Source organism: Spea bombifrons, chromosome 4 (assembly GCF_027358695.1).
Source record: "Spea bombifrons isolate aSpeBom1 chromosome 4, aSpeBom1.2.pri, whole genome shotgun sequence".
In the NCBI taxonomy this organism is placed as follows: domain Eukaryota; kingdom Metazoa; phylum Chordata; class Amphibia; order Anura; family Pelobatidae; genus Spea; species Spea bombifrons.
Window position 1 is genome coordinate 68,679,207 of NC_071090.1, and position 21,321 is coordinate 68,700,527.

Sequence of the window (21,321 nt, forward strand, 5' to 3'; positions counted from 1 at the left end):
CAGCACGTACCGCCAATGTTATGTAAGACTAAATTACAATTATTAGTATGGCAGGTAGGGAATGGAAATAGAAATTGAAGCTTAAAATGTGGTTTCCAGTACTTTAATTGAGAAGCGGATAACAGTTCTAATACAGAGTTCCTGGAAAAAAAGAAGAAGCAGGCGTTTCTTTGCTGCGAAATTTGCAGAGCTGCTTGTATATGAAAATAAACATGCGGAATCATAACAACCTGTCAGAATTTACACCCGCTGCTAACAGTAGCATAATGTTACAGCTCTGCTTGTCATCCTCACGTACTATTTTGCATCAGGGCAATTTTATAGGCCTCTAATTTCAGTTTATGTGGATATAAATGCAGCCAGCAGTAAATAACTCCTTTCCCTTTCTTCTCCCTCCCCTTACTTTGTGGTGCATATTTCTTTTAGAAACCAGCTAGTTCTAAATGAATGAATTCTAGAAATCCCTGAAAGTGTAGTATAAAGAGAGAGACAGAGATGGACAGTGGGCCGGTGCCTGGCAGCGCCTCCTATTTAACCTTTCAGTGTGTGTGAAAGTGTTGTCAGTGTGCGTGACAGTGTTGTGTGCGGGCACTCACTTCTGATTCATTGACATTAAAGTTTAAGGGACAGTTTCACCTATCTAGTCTGGTATTGTCTTCAGCTAAAGGGAATATGCCAAAAAACGTAAAAATAACAAAGCAACACTCATGCCACTCATGAGTCTGCTCTGTTATGGGATTGTTGCAAGAGCCAAATCTGACCCTTACTTGTATGACAAGAAGAGAGAAGCCTTCAAGGATGTTAATTTGTGAGAATGAAGTATTATGCAGACACTCAGGCGCTGATCTGCACATGCATGAAGAATAACTTCGCTTCATAGATGTCATCACGTAATGCCTTTCTGTATTGCTGGGTAGACCCGGCAAGTCACATGAAATTGGCATCATCATTAAGTAGAGAAATAAGCTGTGCATCTTACTCTAGTATTTTCAAATAATTGTTGTTACTCTATAAGGAAAATCAGAGGCTTGGAAATAATTTAAAAAGATATCAGTCCAGTACATGTAACCCATTCAGTGCCAAATGCAGAAGACAACATACTAAAGATTGTTGATACTAGATACTTACTTGGGTTATTCTGGGATTTGCACACTTTCCGTGTGCCCCTGAGATCTCTAACCACGGGTTTTCTGGAGGTAGACAGTGCTGTTTGAGTGTACATTTGTTTTCGCCTGAACACCAACCACATTCAAAGTCTGGATCAGCCTTTAGGCACAGTCCACAGCTTGGCCTCTTGGCACCGCACTTGTACAGGTGAACTGCATAGAAAAAATAAAAATGAAGGAATATCCCCAAGGAACACGGTCAAACATGTGGTTTCCTCACAGCACTTTGATGTGTGTATAGTGAATACTGCAATACGTCTGTTGTTAATTAACTATTACCCATTCACCTACACTGTGAAACTGAACAGTCATAACCATAAATATATAAACTGTGATGTATGTTCTCTTCAAAGATAAAACGTATTTATTTTAAATATATTATGGACTAATTCCCTTACATATAAAGAGAAAGAATGGTTACGTCTGTGATACTTATAGGTGGGTACGTGATATTGCTAAGGAAACTGCTCATAATACAAAAGCTGAACGTTACCTTTGTTTAGCGCTGGATTGTCAATGCTGAAATCCCCATTCCACACCACTGTTAGCTCCACCGGGAGGCTGTCAATCTCCATCCCTTCATAGGAATACTAAAGGGAAACATAATGGGAAAAAAAACTATTTACCAAAGGTCTCAAGGAATGTATTTTACCTAACAATGCTTCAATGTGGTATTAACTCTTCAGAACCATATAGGAGGCAAAACAATAAAGATGGAGACAGACAAGGCAGAGAAAAGCATCACCCACACTCTGCGTCTCTCGCTGTGTTAAAATAAACAGGCCAGAAAAAATCACTTCTGAATGTATTATTAAAGCTAAACACTACAAAATTGTGAATTGCATTCGAAAATCATAATTGTCCCACTTAATAAATGAATTGCGGATACAAAGACTGTAGTAATGACATAGCATCAATAATCTGTTATAATAATAATAACAAAAAACTGTTGATGTTTTACCATTTTAAAATTTAGTATACATACCAGAGTTTGTTTGCTTTTTAATGAATAGTGAATTTAGCATCTGATGTGTTTCCTTTAGATAAATAAATGATTCTAGCATGCTAAGCATAGCTTTATTTTTTTTGCTTCCTCAATAGTTTTAAACAGATAAACCAATGCCAGAACTGTAATAAGCCTTTTTAATATGATGATATTGAACAACAAAATACATTTAGTCATTGAGCGTTCCCTTATGACACATGACCAAATTATTAAAATTGGAAATACACAAAATTAAAGGGGAATGCCCACCATTTGTTTGCGATTACTAGAATCACTTTAAAATGATTTTTAGGAAAAATAGTTTTCCTATATAAAATAAAAATGTTAGTTTTTGCATAATATGCTTTCACACGGCGGCATATTAGTCATGTATGTGTGTTGTAATTGTGTTACATTACCCTAATCAAGTGGACAACACTCATCATACTGCCTTGAGGAAAAAAATAAATAGATAGATTGATGCCCACAGGGGGGCAGGTGAGGGGTAGGCTTTTTGGCAGGTATTTAGGGGGTGGAGTTGGGGGCAAATTATTTAAGGGGCTGTTTTTCCCCGGCTTAGCAACCATCCTTGTGGTTAGCTTACCTGGTTGTGTGTCTCACCCTCCCACCCTTTGTATTTGTATCCTAGCTTTGGGTTGTGGTGTTTGTCACAGTCTGTGGAGCGGCAGCTTGCCAGGTATCCAGGGGGTTAATGTGGTGGTAAGTGGATTGTTGGTAACAACTGGTGGGAGGTTCTTGGCTGTAAGTGCTGGGAACCTCAGGTCAGGGTGGGGGCATCTGGGTGTGTCTTTTCCTTAAGTGGTATTTGGTTATGGTACCTGGATTACTTGGCAAGCTTGGTGTGTTTATTGTATATATTTACATGTTTGAGTCATTGTCCTTGTTAACGCACCTATGCTTATTGTTTCAGGTTTTGGTGTGACAATGACTCTAATAAAAAAAAATTTGACTGTGGCCTTTTCTTATCCATATTCAATGGTGTGTGATGTCATTATTGGGGTAAATGGGGGTTAAGCCTAGCCCGGAAAATCGAGGCTACAACAGTCAAACATGTGTCAGTCTCAATCACCCACTCTAACACTCTAAAATATATTATTGGATATGAAGGACTTCTTTAGCAATACCATGCAGAATCGACTCAGTGTGGTGTTTGGGCAGGAAAAGTCACTCAAACTATCACGACTGACATTGATGACTGCAGATAAAGGAGGTTTATTGAAACAAAGTGGAATAAAAACAATATAAATGAAAAGAAAAATGAAATAAAAGCATCTTTTCTTTAGTGCTAAACTGCATTATGATAAACAGCACATTATTTAATGCTAAAAAAAACCCAAATATTTTCTTCTTGTGAATTTCCCTTTGAAGAAGTGGTACTAGGTATACACATAATGTATAAGTAAAAGCAAATAGCAACAAGTAATGAAAGCAAGGAATGAAGTTTCCTTTACACACACTATCATTGAATGCATGGCTATAAAACAATGTACAAATACTGGTTAATTTTAACCTCCGAACTACATGTTTGTTTATTAATATTGCAGAGTATGCATTTAGAACATTTGGGCATTCTCTTATAACCAATTTTGTGTACCCTGCATTCTTTCAGATTTCATACATTAATAATATCAACAAGCAGACTGTATCATTGCATGTCTAGATACATTAATACAGACCACAAAAATGGAAGGGTTAACATTATTCACATTTTCAGACAAAGCTAGAAGAACACATAATATTCTCCATGTAGTAAAAAGTAATCTTATTGTTAAAGCTGGGGCTACCTCTACAAAAAAGAAAAGGTTAGTTGTCTCCTGTTATGTTTGTTGAACAAGAAAAATGCATGTTAGAAGGATAATTTTAGGAACTATTGACTTTGGAGTAAAAACCTTTAAAATAAATAACATCTAACTCAATTACTGGTCTGCTGTGGAACATGAGAAGCTTGTGTTGCATTAATAGCAAACATTCTGTATACTGGGATGGCCTTAGGGCTTCCATTATCTGCTATTGCTTTTGTGAGCTCCATCACTGCAAACACACAGAAACAAGGCAGATTCAGAAAAAAACAAACATATCTTCTTTTGTAAAAATGTTGTGCATGCACCATGTTTTGTGTGAATTTTGGCACAAGACATATAAGGATACTGACGGTAAATGTAGAGTCAAAAATACCCAGTTGAACAACTTTGGAAGTCCTATGATCTACAGTAAAAAATGGTTAAGATTCATAGGAAGTTGTACTTTAACAGCAAAGTGCAAAAGATTTTGTAGCTTTGTTGGTGTCGAAGGGAGCCATACGTAACCTGCTTGCTGCCTGAATTCCCATCTTTAATGATCAGTGAGGCTAACACAGAGAATCTGCTGCCAGCTGTCTCTTTATATTAGCAAATTATTCATGAAACAAAAAGCACTTTTCAGGAGGTACAGCTGTTCCAAGATGTTCAGGCAGAACCTCCAGGAGGAAAGTCAGCAAAGAGAAAATAAGAAACAATTTGGGCTTGGGTGGTATCCAAAATATGAATCTACCCACAGAGAAATATTTAAAGGTAGCAATGATAGTGAAACAACTGGAGGCCATTAAGCGTGGAGCTTATATGGATCTCCATAGCATGTTTTGAGTAACAAAGAAGATACATGTGATAAAAAGTGTGGTATTAAGCAAGGAAAGCTCATCTATATACAGATGTCAAATGAGCAACTCCCACAGTAAATAAAATATTTCATGTAAATATAGCAGCTCGTATAATCCCTGATAGGATATCACATTATTCATACAAGTAGGCACCAGAAGTATGCCCTGATTTATCCACCTAGTGATGATTTTGTTCTGGGTTCCTACACCTCAATGGATTCTGTCTGGAGTCTTGTTGCGACATAAATAAATCAAGCAACTCATCATATAAGGAGCCCCTAATAGGTTGAAGGGGAAAGACCCATACAGGTGTGTCAAAAAAGTTAATCATCAAAATATATTTTTAATCTAACAAAAAAAATGATCATATTGTGTTCCTCTGTTTATGTGTATTTAATCTTTATTACCTGGCTAAAGATGGGCCCCAATAAATGTGATTCCATCAAAAAAGCCCTTTCCTACTCAAATATGACTATATCAACAGTTAACATTTAACAACAGAGCAATGAACACAATAAAAAGTCAACATGGTCCACTTTAGAACAGGTCACTAGAAAGTAGTATCTGTATGTTCACAGCGAAAACCTGCTTCGGTTGAATAATGTACTAATCTTTTCACTTTTGCAATATAAAACAGCAGTGGTAAAATAACTGAATATTGTGTATACTAGCCTTGAGTATAAAACTTTGACTGTACAGTGGTTGAGCCTTGTTCTATATTGTTTAAACACGCTGAGTCATTTTTCTTTTTTTTTTTTTAATGTCCATATTTCATTTAAAGGAAAACTAGAGTGGAAAAGGTGTGTTCTCACTTGATAAAAGATTTATTTTGCAGCCCAAGTTCAAATGCTCTATACAAATGTTTAAATGCTGTGAAACATATTAGGCTATTACTTTAAGTGGGTCTTATGCTAATCTACAAGTTTATCTGCACATACCTGGTGTCTTTGTATAAGTCATGTTATTTTGTGGGGCTTTCATTTCAAACTAACTTGTTGTATTGCTTTGTGTAGGGCCGTAAAGATAAGTTTTAATCTCTGTGACAAGACTAATTCTTTCTACGGAATATACAAACATTAAGGTTAATGTCAAAGTTAAAGATGTTCCGTAAGGCTGAATCAAGAGTTTATAATATATATACTGAAGTTAGAAGAAATAAAGCACATTTATAAGCACATCCTGCTGTCTGTACACTAATTATTAGGATTGAGATAATGGACTAAATGACAAATTTGAGCTCTTTGCTCTGCTCTTTGTTGGTTTAGTTTTTTCTCATTTTTGGAGACTGAATTGATGAAATCGGCAGATTTTTATTAAAATGTTATGTCTTTTAACTTTTACTTTACTGAAAGGGTTGTAGATAAGTGAAACACCCCCTCGGTATATATGCTATTGGTGGGATTTAAAAATCCATGGTATAGGCATAAAGCTATCCTGAATCCAAGACGACACCAAGGACTGATTAAGGTTTGAGTCTTTGCATCAGGAAACTGGGCAGACTAGATGAGCCAAATGGTTTTTATCTGCCGTCAAATTCTGTGTTTCTGTGCTTCGTTTGTGGCTGCTGAACAAAAAAAAAGAGAGCCTAGAAAAGGGGAAGGCATCATACGAGGAGAGGGATAAAGAGATTTGTATCCCAATTATAGAAGGTCCTTTCTGGAAAGGTACTCATTGACAGTACTGTAAACTCTTTTATGGAACATAGATTCTTCTGTTATGTTCTATAGTGTACTTCTCATGATCACTTTGTAGAATATAAACATTTTCATTAATAATAATAATAATAATAATAATAATAATCTAGCTGTTAAGATTGCCACAAAGGGAAATAAACTACTGTGTGCAAATAAACAGCTTCAGATAGGCAGCTGACATATGTGAAATGTATGCAATTACTCCATTACAATGGAGAGCGTTAATAATCAGATCCTCCCTCAGAAGTGGACTATACATTGTGACATTTTTCAACTAACATGACATTAATCTCAAGGGTAAAAATGTCATGTTATTTAACAAAGGTCACATAGTTCATCATGACATATATTGCATTTTTGAAAGACTTGAGTGTCTTTGAAAGCCTGTAAATAACTATGGTGAGTGGCATCAATACCGAAACCTGCTATTCACACAATATTCTCTCTTAAGTTCCTGAACAGCATCCACCATTTTTCATTTTGTTATTAACCTTTTAAACTAATGTCAATCATTACAGGACCTTACCAAATATATTTAATACCGTATGATATATAGCATGAGCAATCTTTCAAATATGGTAAATATGGATTTTGGGTAAGTTATTTGAACCAGCAAAATACATTGAATGGCAGACGGGTCTGGCCGAGTACACTGGGCAAACGACCAGTGGATTGGTACATGGTAACCGTCCCCAGCAGAATATATTTTAAGGGGCAATCTAATCACCAAAGTCAATTTGGTGCTAGTTGAGTTAGTTATAGTTAGTTTAGTACACAGGCTTTTCGCAAAGGAGTTTTATGCAGGCATTCTGTAATAATAATTTTTTTTTTGGTCAAGCATTCACTGCTTCACTACACAGTTGTCCAGAGTAGGTCTGGAGCAGAGAACCTTACTGTGTATGTGACAAGAAAATAACTTCCCGTGATCTTGTAGAGTGGGGGTCCTCTCAGTGCAGCACGCTGCCTTATGACATCACTAGCGAAACAGGAAATCCTATTCAAATGAATGGGAATTATTTCTATTGGTTCCTACTGCCAGCTTTCACAGCCAAGGAGAGTGGGCATTGCTCAACAGCTGCAGAAGTTTAAACTTCATATAACTGTATTTTTTCAATTTCAAGCAATGCAAAATGTGCTTTTTTAAGTACTGTGAAAGTACCTTTATATGCAATGATGTTTGGAGGATGTATTTTGGGCATCAGATCTTCCTGTTAAGTAATTTTGTGCAGAGCCACCAGCTGGATACAATTCTACATTCGGTAAACCCATGATAATCCTTTCTCCTAAAGGAATATATTTGTCTAGATTTGAATTCATTTCTAAGCAGAAATGAATTCCCTATATCTCTGAAGTTGAAGAAGAGTAAACTGCAAGGAAAACTATGCTAAATGACTTTATATTTCATAAATGGACAAAGCAATGGCATACAAATTAAGAGTTTTCAGTAAAAATGTAAAAAATTGTGACATCCCATGATTTCTCAAATACGACAAGCTGCTAATCAACCGATATTACATAATACACCCCAAGCACCTTTTTTTTAAATTTAGGCAATAAATAGAATGCACCATGGGGACTTTTCAACACATACAAAATGAACTGCATTTTTATTTGCTTTCTACATTGGAATGTAGAAAAACATGTCAAACATAACATGTTATAAGGACTTACAAACTATCTCTGCTATTCCATGACTATATGCGCCAGCTTTTTCACCGCTCCATTACTAAAGAAACTAAAGTTAACATCCTTATTAAAACAGGAATAAATGTATTTATGTTTAAAAGGCTTGGCGCACCCCCTGTGTCATTAGATCTCCTATTACCCCTCCGGCAGGAAGCTTTGGAGGACATAATGTGCCCAGTGCTTTTTTTTGGGCCAATGAATGGGCTGGTAATTAACATTTAACTATCAAGCAATTTGAATTTTCAATAAACTCTAGAAATTAACTGTTGCCTATAAAGCTAAGCGTCTAACATCCTACAAGGTCCAGAATAGGTTTACGGTTAGTCTAATATTGCTTTGCCTGGAGGTTAGGTTATGCAAACTATGTAATTTGTTTTAATTTTTAAAACCATAAACCTCTATGAATTCTGGTAAAGGACCAATAGATGTTCATAACCCAATAACCTTTAACAAAACTGTGAATTTTACTCAGTTGTATCACCTCATAAAACTCCATGATTGCATTTTCTTTGGAAATTAAGTTTTTAATAGAATGAAACAGAGATTATATATTAAGTTATCATAACATACTTTAAGAGAACCAGGTGTATAAGAAAGTCAGCAAACACTCCAAGTGTGTTAATGAAAAAAATAACTTTCATCCATATTTCATAAAATTTAACACAAATATCATTTTTTGAACTATTTAATCCATAAATACCTAAACCAGTTACTGATCTCTGAAATCTTAAAAATACTTTTTAAAGACACCTCACCATTAAAAGCCAGAACTAAAATCCGGCCTGTTTATACAGAAATATTCTGACAGATTATGAGATGAATGGTGGTGCAGAGGACAAAAGTGAACATGGTCATTCCTCAATTAAAACAACATAAGATAAATTAGAGATGACAACGTAATTAAATATTATTAAACTGGTTGTATTTCCACTTAAACTAATATTATATTTACAGTTAACGCTTTATTTTTTAGTGAAAGTGATGGTGTGGTATGTAGTGTACATCCTTAAAAGCCAAAAGGCAGTACCAAGACTATATAGTCATACTTACTGAGGTATTCTGACATTGCACACTGGAACTGTTGAACCTCAGGGCAGGAACCCGCTGCTCATTGCCCTGAATATTCAAAATACATTCATAGCCTTTCTGGCCAGACTGGGGTTGTGGCAGGTTCTTAGCTTTTAGTGTAATGGGCTTTACCACTTCTACAGGGATCATGATCTTCTCGGTCTGAAGAAGCTGGGGACACTCCTGCAAAAGAGACAATATGTTATTTTGCAGTTAAAGAAAAGTAATAGTTATTATGCCAAGAATGGGAGAAAGACTGCTGAACAAAGGAAATTCTGAAAACTTTGTTGAAACAAACTTATTAGCTAATAGTGATGTCAAAAACGTTACACAACTTGAATGAACAAAGGATTTTTACATCAGGAAAACATATCTAAAATAAAAGAATCTCAAAATAATTGTTTGGAAAATAAGAAACAAAAAAGGCACTGGGAAATGAAGGAATGGAATGGAGGTTATCTATGTTCTTTTATGAACGTTGCCATCCCTATGATAAATTGGAGACTGTCCCTCTGCAATCTAAATATCCATATATTGCCTTAATGAGATATTACGTGGATACTTCATGATGAAAAATATTAAGGTGAGAACTATGAAATATTCTTATTTTACATGTAAAAGTACTGTATACTGCAACATATTTGTAGGGTCGGTTGTTGTCAGTATGCTATTTTTTTCATTATTCCTGGAAAATTGATTAAAAAACCCATCTTATTCTATCTATTCAGTAAACTGAATACTTACTAGAAACACATTATACCCAGCAATGATATTGGTAGCAATCAACCAACCACAGTTTATAAAACATTAACCAGTACCATTGACAGGATGAAACTAGGGTCCAAACTGCATGTAAATCATGAAAAGCCGAGAGGACCTGTAGAGTTCTGCAGCTTTATAAAATGGTGGGTACACGTGGGCACTCATTAAAAGATGAATAATAAATATTTAGCTGTTTCCGTATTCCAAAATTACCATTATTTTTCCCCAGGTTTCTTCACATAGAACATTTTTTTTCCTTATTTTATTTTTATTTCATTAAAGAAATATATGGTATATCACACCCTGATATATCCATGCCAAAATGAATTGTGGCCATTTTTTTGTGTCAAAAATCATGGGTGTACATCTCACAGTTTTTTTTTTATGATTATAATTACACCAATATATTTTAAACCTTATTTTATACCAACACATTTTTCAAAAATGTTAATAGCAAACACAGTTGTGATCATCCTGCAAACACTAGCACATTAGTATTGCTATCACAAAAGCAACCAGGAGGCTACAAGTGAAGTAAATTCATTTAAATGTCAAGGGATACTCTTCTGAGCTGTGCTGGCCAATAAAGCTATGCATTAGCCTTATATATCTATCAGCTACCCGCATACCTTTTCAATTTAAATGTAATTCTCAACCTCACTACTTGTAAGAGCACGTTTTGTTCTGCCTTCTCCTAAACATTATTTAATTTGCCTGAAACAGAGCTCTTTGTTGATATGTTCTAACAGAAGAGTGTGATATTGAACCAACCTGAACTTGTATCCTCTGAGAGCAATTTAAAGGAAAGAAATAGAACACTGGAAGGAAGTCAGGTGATGGCCAGGCTCTCAGTCATGATTAGAGCTCAATATTCCTTGAGTAAAAGCCTTTTCTCCTACAAGGCTTTGGTCTCCCTTATTGATGGATCCTTTGAGCCTACTCTTTAAACTCAAGCAAAAAAAAAGCTTATTTTTTTTTGAAAATACATTGCAAACTAAACCAGTTTTCTGAAAGAGAAATTCAGAAACTAAAAAAGCGAACAATGATAGGTCTGTTGTTAAAACAACGAAATAGAAGGTTACATTAGGAAAGCTCTTGCTGCTAAGACATTATTGGTGCTAGCCCACAGCCTTAGAGACCAGGCAATGTTTCAAGGAGCTCTCATACTCTATTAATCTTAGTACGGGTGAAAACAACTTGAACATATATATATATATATATATATATATATATATATATATATAATATTTTATTTTTTTAAATGTAGGAAAACGTGAAAGATCAACTTTACAAACATTGCTTCTAAAATGGTTGTTGAACAACCCATATTATTTTATAGTCACCTTCATTTTCAGCTCTGAAACACAGAAATATTTAAATTGCAAAATAAAACTGATTTGAGCAATTTGCCCACAAATCTTTCTGGAACAATGAATAGACTAATACACGACTTGTTCTGTAAGTATTATTGAATTTTTATGAAGAACCAAGTGACCTTGAATCTACACACAGAATAATCTAGCAGTATTGTATATAAATCAAGATTCAAGTGGTGAATTTCCAAAAATAAGACTATATTCGTTAGCGTAAAAAAAACACCATATGGAAAGTGGCTTGTGTGACTAATATGCTGTTTGTAAAAGGAATATATTTAGGTCTGCATTGGGGATGTCTATTATGGACCTTTTGATGTCTGGGGACATCAAAGAAGAGTGAACTATGTATGGTACATTACAATAATCTACTCACATCAGATGTTGGGGATTAAGTTGTGAACACAATGCTAATTGAACACGGTGCTAATTGATGTATTTTGTTTACTATTTTATTTTGTGTTAAAAAGAACCTCATAAATCCATAGCGCTATTACAGCTATCAAGTGATCATTCTTGGTTTGACCCATGCATAACATAGACAGTTTTGCCCTCTGATGTAAAAGCTTATAGAAGACAGTAGTGTCACCATTTAGTAGGTCAATCTGTTCATAAACATTTTCAAGAGCTCTGAAGTCCTTTCTCCAGATCATTACATAAAGGAATCTACACTCTGTCTTTTGCTTTGAATACAAAAAGGTCTGAAGTTCAGTTACGCAATTTGATGGAGATAATCCATAAAGTAAGGGTCAGTTAAAAATACATTTTCATTATGTTTCTAACACCTGATTAACCTAATGTATGCCTAATTAAATGTTATGGGTAATTCCTTCAGATAAATGATTGTATAACAAATTAGTGGTCCTGCCCATTCTACCCTTAGAGATGTAGGGATATGAGTCAGTCCTGACTTCAAATACTAATAGCAATTATAATATGGTATCATATTCGCTGCCCTGCTTATTATATCCGCTGAAGTTTAATTTATCTTTGATGTAAGTACTGGAAAAATAATAGATAACAATTATTTTTTTTGTTCTAATTTACAAAATGCCTTCAAGGGATTGTGATGCATGCTTGCCTGTTTTTCTACCTTTATCTACTGGCACACCTTTAACCCATTAAAATCACATAGCCTAGAGTAAGCAATCACATTATCTGGTATTATTTGCAATTAGAGAGGCATTGATTACACTTGCTTGTTTGCCGAGTGTCAGCATCTGCTATAATGTCTTCTTCATCTGTTTCATAACACGGCCCCCTTCATTTATATGATTATTTCAGCTATTTTATCGATTTAACTGATCTTGCAACCTAAAATTCAAACACAGGACTACTATTAAACTTCTGTATTATAAGATCTGTACTTGATCTTTACCCTTTTCTTATGATCATGGTAGTCTTATATCTACCCATACATGCTTACATTCCTAAATGCATTTATCTCTAACGCTTGTTCTCAAAGGATGTTTTCTTTACCAACCGCCATCACAAAACAAAGTAAACCATGTTTTGTATGGGCACACAAACCAAAATGATTACCCCAATAATCCACCCACAAGGAGCTTTGGTCAGTATACCATTTCACTGTTACAGGTACCCATATGTAAGTTGTCCTCCTGCAAACAATGACTGTTTTGCACTATGCAAAGTATCTAATGTATGCCTTAAAAAATGTTTCACTGTGTGCTGCCTTTGAGTTAATTCCAATCCCAATTAGAATATTAACTATAGGAATGAATTAATGGAATACCCCATTGTCTAAATTATTATTATCCTATACTGCATGTATTGGAAATTAAATACAAACTAATGCATCCTTTTTGAACTAGAAAAAATATTTCTAACAGCTACATGTGTTGCTGTTGATAACATAAAAGATCTACCCAAACTATCGGGAGTGTGTCCATTATGCCTCTACATATTTATATATAGATACACATACATTATTACACACTTAATCCTTGGTACCATAAAAGCGCATAGAAGAAACGGTATCAGAGATGTTATTAAGTTGTAGAGCAGAACAGGTCAATGTAATACAGGCAGAATTCCGAGGCTCGTAAATTTTAGGCCATATCCTTTTCCCTCCCTTGTGAAATTTACATAACCGTTACAAGCAATCAAAGTACTATGACATGCAACTAGCCAACAAATTCAGAATGCACCATATATTTTATCTCTGTTTCCAAACTTTACAATGCCATTATATTGATATATATTGCACACAAATCTCATGGTTTAGATACAGCAAAGCTATGACTAGAAGCTCCAGCCATAGAAAATCTCTGGGATTTATGACAAGTGTGATATTCTGGAGAGATGAAGGCACAATAATTGAATGGCTGTATATCCACCATCTGATCTACAGCTCTACAATGCCTGCCATGTGCAATGCTTTGTAACTGTAGCAGCAGGAGCCAGCAACCTGTGTCTCTCCAGCTGTTAAAGAACTACAACTCCCATAGCAAAAGGCTGTTACAAAAGATAGGAAAAAAATACAGTAGGTTTACACTAAATGGAGATAGGAACTTTGAGTTGACAATTCATATTAACAGGTTGTGCTGCAATGAAACGTGGTTGTAGTGTTTTCTGGGAACATACACCTGTTCCATATGGAGTTTTATTGTACCAAGCAGACCAATCGTGTAGATATGGATTAGGCCTGGTATGGAACATCAGCATAGGCAGTAGGGCTTCTTAACAGATAGAATAACAGCTTTATTTTCAGCAGGATATATACATTTATCTCCAGTAAGCTACACTTTGTCTCCTACATTCTACCCCAATGCATATAGGAAGAGAGGTATGTAGTGGGGCATGTATGAGAACTAAGATTCATGACATATGTTATTCATATTCAAAACAACATTGTATTTCTAAGTTTTATTTCTAGGTAAAACCTAACAAATGTCAAATTCTCTATGTAAAGTTATACACACAAAGGGGTGTATTTACTAAAAGGAAAGATGGCAGAGTTTGTAGCAGAGTTGTGGCTTTAACTCCCTCACTTCACTGTTCATTACCAAGGGTCAAAACTGCCAAGATTGTATGGGTGAGAAGACCATGTCTATTGAATAATTCAATATGTAAGAAGACTTTGGATGAATCTTGCTGATTTAAATACACATTATGCAGTGCTGCAGGAGAAGCTTACTGACAATGTAATGCAGAAACACAACTTTCCTGCCACTTCTTTTGACAACTGTCCCTATAGTGAATAATCCCCACATATACCTGGGACATTTTTTTTAGTTCATTAGTATACATATTTTCTTGCGTTGATTTTCTGTTGTAACAAAGCTGCAGTCATTAACTTATAGTATCCTTTTCAATGGAAACAGTTTTTGTTTTCAGCATCAACACACTAGCTTCACAAGTCTTCTTCATAGGATTCCTTTTATGTTCTTCAGTGTTTCCTGTAAGGTTTCTATTATTTTGTGCAATATAATATACCAGGTTCCACTTTTAAAAGTTAAATATATGAGGACACCTTCGATAAATCCTCTTGCTGTGCTTTCTTATTTTAGCTTTAATGTTTTCTATTATACTTTGTGACAGGCTTATTCTATCCACAGGTCTGCATCTTTGTTCTACATCACACTTTGATTCCTTTCCCTTTCAATATGGATTAGCCATTTAATGGCTTCAAATGTATCATTTGTTAGCATCATCAATTGAGCGATGCTGTGTCTAAGATGAAAATAAAAGAACTTTTTTCTTTTATTTATTTCAATAAAACCCTTGAGATACATTTAAACATCCTCTGACAGCACTAGCCCCCCACCCCCATGGCCCAACAGAAAAAGCAGCACGAGTGTTGTACGTCTCAGTGGGTTGTACAGAAATTAATCGCAGCTGCTTGTCTGCAGTCATACCTTACAGTGAGATACAGTTTTTAATCAGCCTCTTGCTAGCCTGTATGAGACTCTACAGGGCCATGTTATGGATGTACTTCTGCCAACAGCCCTTCATCCGCATTGATACTAAGACAAAGTGCAAACCAAACTGCATAAACTGAAAAACCATATGTTGAACTTCAGCATGAATGTCAACATAGATAGATGGGTAAAAGTAACTAAGAAATCATATAATCATACTGTCAATTGTTCAATTTTATTGTCTGATATAATATCTGTTATTAAGGACCAAAGAAAGCCTACTGATTCTTATTATAATTCATTTAGGAACAGGCTGTTAACTTTCAGTTCAGGGTAAACCCTTTGAAAGTAATAACATGGAAGTCCATATCCATTTAGTATCAAAATGAACCAGTGATGAAAAGATACAGAGTAAGCTGCATTCTGAGTTGCCCCTTGTGGTCACATGTAAAACTGCAAGAAAAATATTGTGATTGCAGCCCTCTTAATTCATAGAGAACGGTTGCCTGCACAACCTTTAGCAGAACTAAATCCATTAGCTCAAACTACTAATGCTTAATTATGTTGGAAGTATTTGGTTTAAAGGTTCACCACATGGAAGAGGACATATATAGCTCAGTATCACACATCCAGTATGATTGTAAGCTCATTTGAGCAGGGCCCTCCTCAGCTGTTTTTGTAAGTCAAATTGTTATTTTGTATACTACTTGTCATGTCTATGCATTGTACAGCACTACTGAATAAGATGGTGTTATATAAAAAGTAAATATAAAAAATAATTTACAATGCTCAAAAAAATGACTGCATGTCTACATAAAAAAGCATAATAAATTTCCACTGTAATGTGTGTATGTTGTTTCATTGTTTGTGTATCATTCACACATAATTTCTACCCAACAGATTTAAAGTATAGGGAGATTAAATTAAGTACTGATACAAGAATATCCAGAGTCACAAGCACATGCTACTCTTTCATTGTGTCATTTTAATGTACCTTAAGTTGTAACAAGTTCCTAATTATCCATATATTTTGTTTTACTTCTGTAACAAAGCAGGACATTGCACGCTTGCACAAAACAACAATTAGCCTTTGTGTACCCTTTTTACAACAGACAGGTGCCAGTATCAGCAAGCAAGTAATGAACAATAAATAAATAAATAAATACGTCTAATAGTTGTGTCCCAGAGTTCCCTAGTGGATATTTGTGCCACAACGAGACACAATACATTTTTAGAATGTGATATCTGTGACAGATGTCCCCTGGCAGGGAAATAACCTACCAGGTCACCGCACGGTTACCTTGTCCGCAGCGAGATAACATGATTTCTCAAGGGAAGGTGCCTGATATTCACCTGTACATGTTTAATCTAGTTTAAAGGGAGATATTTTGTTTCCATTGCCATATCCCTTTACTTATTGATTCAGTGATGTATTTGGTTTCCAAAGGCCAGGCACTTGTGAAGCCAACAAAGGCTACAATTTCACACAAAGAGAGAGATATAAGGGGTTTAAAAAGCCCACACAAGGCAATTAGGCTTGTTGATCAAATTAAGATAGTTTAACAAATGTATGGGGTTTAAAAGACCAGACACCGATATTCTTATTTAAGCAAAACTACTATGCATGCATGCATGTGCATTGGCCCAATGCATTCTCTTTTATCATGCTAGATCATGTAAGGGAAACGGAAAGTGATTGCAGGGTTCAGAGGCAAAGCAAAGATTGGTTTACCCACAAGGGCTGTCATGTAAAAAAAATATGGCTGTTAATTTAAATTTGGTGGATAAACAATATCATACAACTGCCGCAAGTTAAGAAAAAGAGCTTTATATTGTTACATAGATCGAGCCGGTTTCACATTCAAAGTGCTTGTCTGAAGTATTATAGAATTAAAATAAAGGTCATTTTCACAAGAAAATAAATGAATATGAAAGCACTGAATGGGTTAGTTTCCCTGAAAGATTGGAGTGAAGTCCCCATGGCACTGGGAAAAATATTCTGTATTTAGGACATAGTAAAACACCAAATATTTTACAGTTTCTCTGTACAGTTTCTCTTAAACCCGAGGGCTAAAAGCATGTTTTGCAGTTACTACACCAGATGTAATAAATACAGCTCTCATTAACACTGGTAAGAATAGCTTGTATAAAGAAAAATCCTGCATCTGTGCTGTAAAAGACCAACCTCTATTTTATGATCAGTGACGGTTTTATGTTTAAAATCCAACAAAGAATAAAAGGTATTTTATTATCGCCTTAACACTAATACTGTCAAAGGTGTGCGCATGTGATTGCTTTGCAAGCTGTTCATAATTCAGTAGCAAGCAAGGAGTTAATGTATTAGAGGTATGCTGCATTAACAATTTCCTACCCTTCAGGTAGTGAAAAGACTGTTACTGCCGTTTCTCAACTTTATCCATACAGTAAGCTGTTGTTTTTTTGCTAAGCACATGGAACTAATTTCTTGTTTCTATTTCTTTTTCTATATGGTCATAAACAGGGTGTCTTAGATATATTGTAATAGTGCTATGGTATCTGCTGGTGCTCTTTACATAAAACGTAGTGCAATATTCACACAGATGCAGAACCAAGTCAGATGTCTGAATGGGGGCAGCTGAGATAGCTTTGCCGGCAGACCATTTGAAGTACCGTAGTATACATTTTGAATATTTAATCCATCTGGATCTAGCATCTCTTACTACAGAGGCATAGATCTTGCGTAAAAACCTCACATATGAAAGGGTAGTTCACACAGAACCAATGGGTTGTTCATTGCCAATTTATTCATTTATTACCACACATGGAAGGCCCTTGGACGTGTTTAGGTACCAAGTCCCCATGTTGTACAGTACCGAGGAAACTCACATTGTGATGGTTGTAGAGACATGTTTTTTCAAAGGGTTTACCTGTCTAGATCAATTACCTCTTAGATTTTTCATGCGAAGGAATTAGCATTTGCACATTCTGCTCTATACAACAAAAGTACGGTAATGCACAGCCCCGCAAGGTCCACAATGAAATTGTATACAGTTTAACCCCTGCCATGTATAGGGAAATTGCAAACGCTGCCACACGGAGCACATTTAACATCATCACACAATACCTACTTATAATAAAAAATGGTAGGAAATGCTGGTAGAAAACAAAAGAAGCAAAAACGTTCCAGCAAAGCATCTCCCTCCCTCTGTCTCATAGTTGATAATAATGAAGCTGCAAACCTGACCCAACAGTGGGACCCATTATCCCATTGAGGCTGGATGGAAGGCAATGAAATGTTACCATGGCAACTTCTTCAGGTGACAAAACTAAAAGCTTCAAAGAAAGAATTAAAGAGAGAGAGAGAAAGAGAAAAAAAACACGCAGCTCACAAATGCTCCTCTACCCCACCTTATCTTTTCTTGTGCTGCAGAGTTTATGACAGTAATAATAGTATCCTCTGAGAATTATTGTAAGCAAGCACACTACACAACAGAGCTGTTATCTCGTAGATAATAGACATTTAGGCCCTTGCAATATTGCTTACTCATTATTATAGCTCAACACATGTGGAGTTTTAGGGACATTTTCAATAATATAAACAGGTGGGTATTGCAGTAGGAATGCAAAAGGAAAAACATATTAGCCTGACATTTACGTTTCTTTTTTAACGTCAATAACGCAGGCACTGTGGTGGCAGGGCCTGTGAATCCCACATGACATTTTCCCAGTGGTGACAGGATTCAGGCTTCTGACGTAACCTGTCACTGGAGTTGATAAACTGGTGGCTTTCCACCAGTCAATTTAGTTCACCCATAAAGGCCATTTACTTTTCCAAGACCTTTTCAAGGCCCAATTTATCATGCACAGTGGACAGAAATGTGCCAATAAACAGATTAGCAAAAGAAATCCACTACACCTGAAGCAGACGTGATATTATCAATTTGATATTTAAGATGCCAACTTTTATTTGCTCATAGTGAAGGAGATAGGATAAAATGGACAAGCGAAAATGTTCTGTTGAAAAAGGGATATCAAGTAATATTTTATTATTATTCCACTCAGTCAGATTCTGTAACAATCGCCTCTGGTGTGCCTAAAGCATGGGTTATCAACAAAGAACCTACAGACTCCATTGTAAAACAAACCTAATTTGTCTTGGACCTCCATTTTGTAAAGATCCCAACTGAAGCCTTTTCGAAACACAATTTGTTTAGCAAGCTCTAGTTCATGCACTCACATGCATGAGAATCAGGGCTAGCATAGTCAAGGCCATTGCTTTTTTCATCTATATCCATCTTTATAGGTGGCCATGTGTGCTGAATTAATTAAGGTCATTTAATTAGCAGCACGTGTCTGCTACTTAGCATCTTAATTGCTATGGAAGCAATAAAGGTGTACTTTGTTTTTCACACATGGCTTCTCCATTTAGGCTTTATTTTTGTTGAATAAATTATTACACAGTGTAATAAGGCACAGTGTAAGGCAATCATTACACAGTGTTATATGTTGTTCATATAAGGTTGTAGTTACCTAATTCTTAGCCCTGCTAAGGAACAGATGATTGTTATATCTTAATATGTAAAATCATAGAATTCAAAGAGGGTGTACTTTCTTTTTTTACACAACTGTATATATAGGTACTGTGTTTTTAACTTCACCGCTACGAGGTTCTAGTTAGGAAGAAGGAGGGCCCGTTAGCAACTGTTTACTGCAAATATTAGGCAGAAGAGAGTTACACCTTAAATTGATTATTATGTGAACTATTCTAAATCTCATATAATTAGATAATAATATAATGTATATATAATATGACTGAAAACTCAATCAAGGAAAGGCTGTTAGTCAGCCTTGGAGTGGCACAGGAAAACAAAAAGTGACATACCTCGTATTGTAGTGTATTTCATTTTGCTGTATATGCATCTAAGTGGACAGTTATACATAAACTACAATTTATTTTTCTATTCAATCTGTCAAACATACACATTATTCACTGAATATTTACCTCAGGCATCTTGACTCTTCCTTCTTGAAAGGAGCACGTTAGAGGGTCATGTGTGCACATATGCCGATATTTACACCAATGACATTGATACGGACTTTCCACACAGGACAGACACCTGTAGAAAGAAAATATGATGTTTTATCTTACATTGGTCATATTTTAACAAAAAAAATATGCATTAACAAAAACCTGAAAACAATTATAATGAAATATGTAGTCTAACGACTACCTATACTGCCATATATATATTTAAATATGTTGTGTTATTACAATATCTCAAAATTAAACCATGTAAATGCAACTCAAAAATCATTCCTCTTCTAACTCACATTTTTTCCCCAACAAATATATTTTACTGATGTTGTATTATTTCCCTCTTTATCCCAAATATTAGCAATGTTTACTTTAAATGTATATAATGATTGTTTTCTGTTACTTAATAGTAATATCAGAAACACAGTTGTTACATATATTTCGTTCTACACCACAATCTGTCTTTTAAAAATGTGATCTTATCACATGACTGGCAAACTTATTAACAGGTTCTGTTAATATAGTAGGTCATCAGTATACACCAGATTCCCCTCATAATCCAATAAGTATTCTGCAGACTAGTAAATAAACGTAGAGGTGAGTGTAATGGACCTCCTTGCCTAAGTTTATGAATATTAGCACATCTTTGGGAAAGTTTGAAATCCAGTATCAAAAAGAGAATATCATCAGACCTATTATGAACAGTTTTATTTTTAAATTATTTTTAATGTAATTGGGTTTGCATTATCTTGTGCAGCTACAAAAGGCTGGTGGCTAGTTGGCTAAATGAGCATAACAAATATTTATATATAAAAGCCCTGCTTTAAGTTACAACGAAATCTATGTTTCAATTAAAAAAACAAAACAAACTATAATATAGGTAAGTTAGTTTTGTAATTGTGTTAGCAAACAAAATACTCTTACTAAAAGAGTACACAAATCAATATTCTTCTGTGTTGATTGATTTTTAGGGGAATTAATTGGTTTAGCATAATATTTCACTTTTAATAGCATAAATGTTAATATTTAATGTGTT

The 21,321-nt window shown here is 35.2% G+C and overlaps 1 protein-coding gene across 1 annotated transcript in view; it reads right to left on the bottom strand.

Moving 5' to 3' along the window:
* PLXNA4 (plexin A4) overlaps nucleotides 1–21,321 on the bottom strand; it is a 313,936-nt gene that overhangs the window by 55,930 nt on the left and 236,685 nt on the right. The window contains exons 9-12 of the mRNA XM_053462914.1: nucleotides 20,253–20,367; nucleotides 9,238–9,438; nucleotides 1,660–1,756; nucleotides 1,129–1,319 (exon numbers count right to left, since the gene is read on the bottom strand). Coding sequence (XP_053318889.1) covers nucleotides 1,129–1,319; nucleotides 1,660–1,756; nucleotides 9,238–9,438; nucleotides 20,253–20,367 — 604 coding nt within the window. The remainder of the gene's footprint in view (nucleotides 1–1,128; nucleotides 1,320–1,659; nucleotides 1,757–9,237; nucleotides 9,439–20,252; nucleotides 20,368–21,321) is intronic.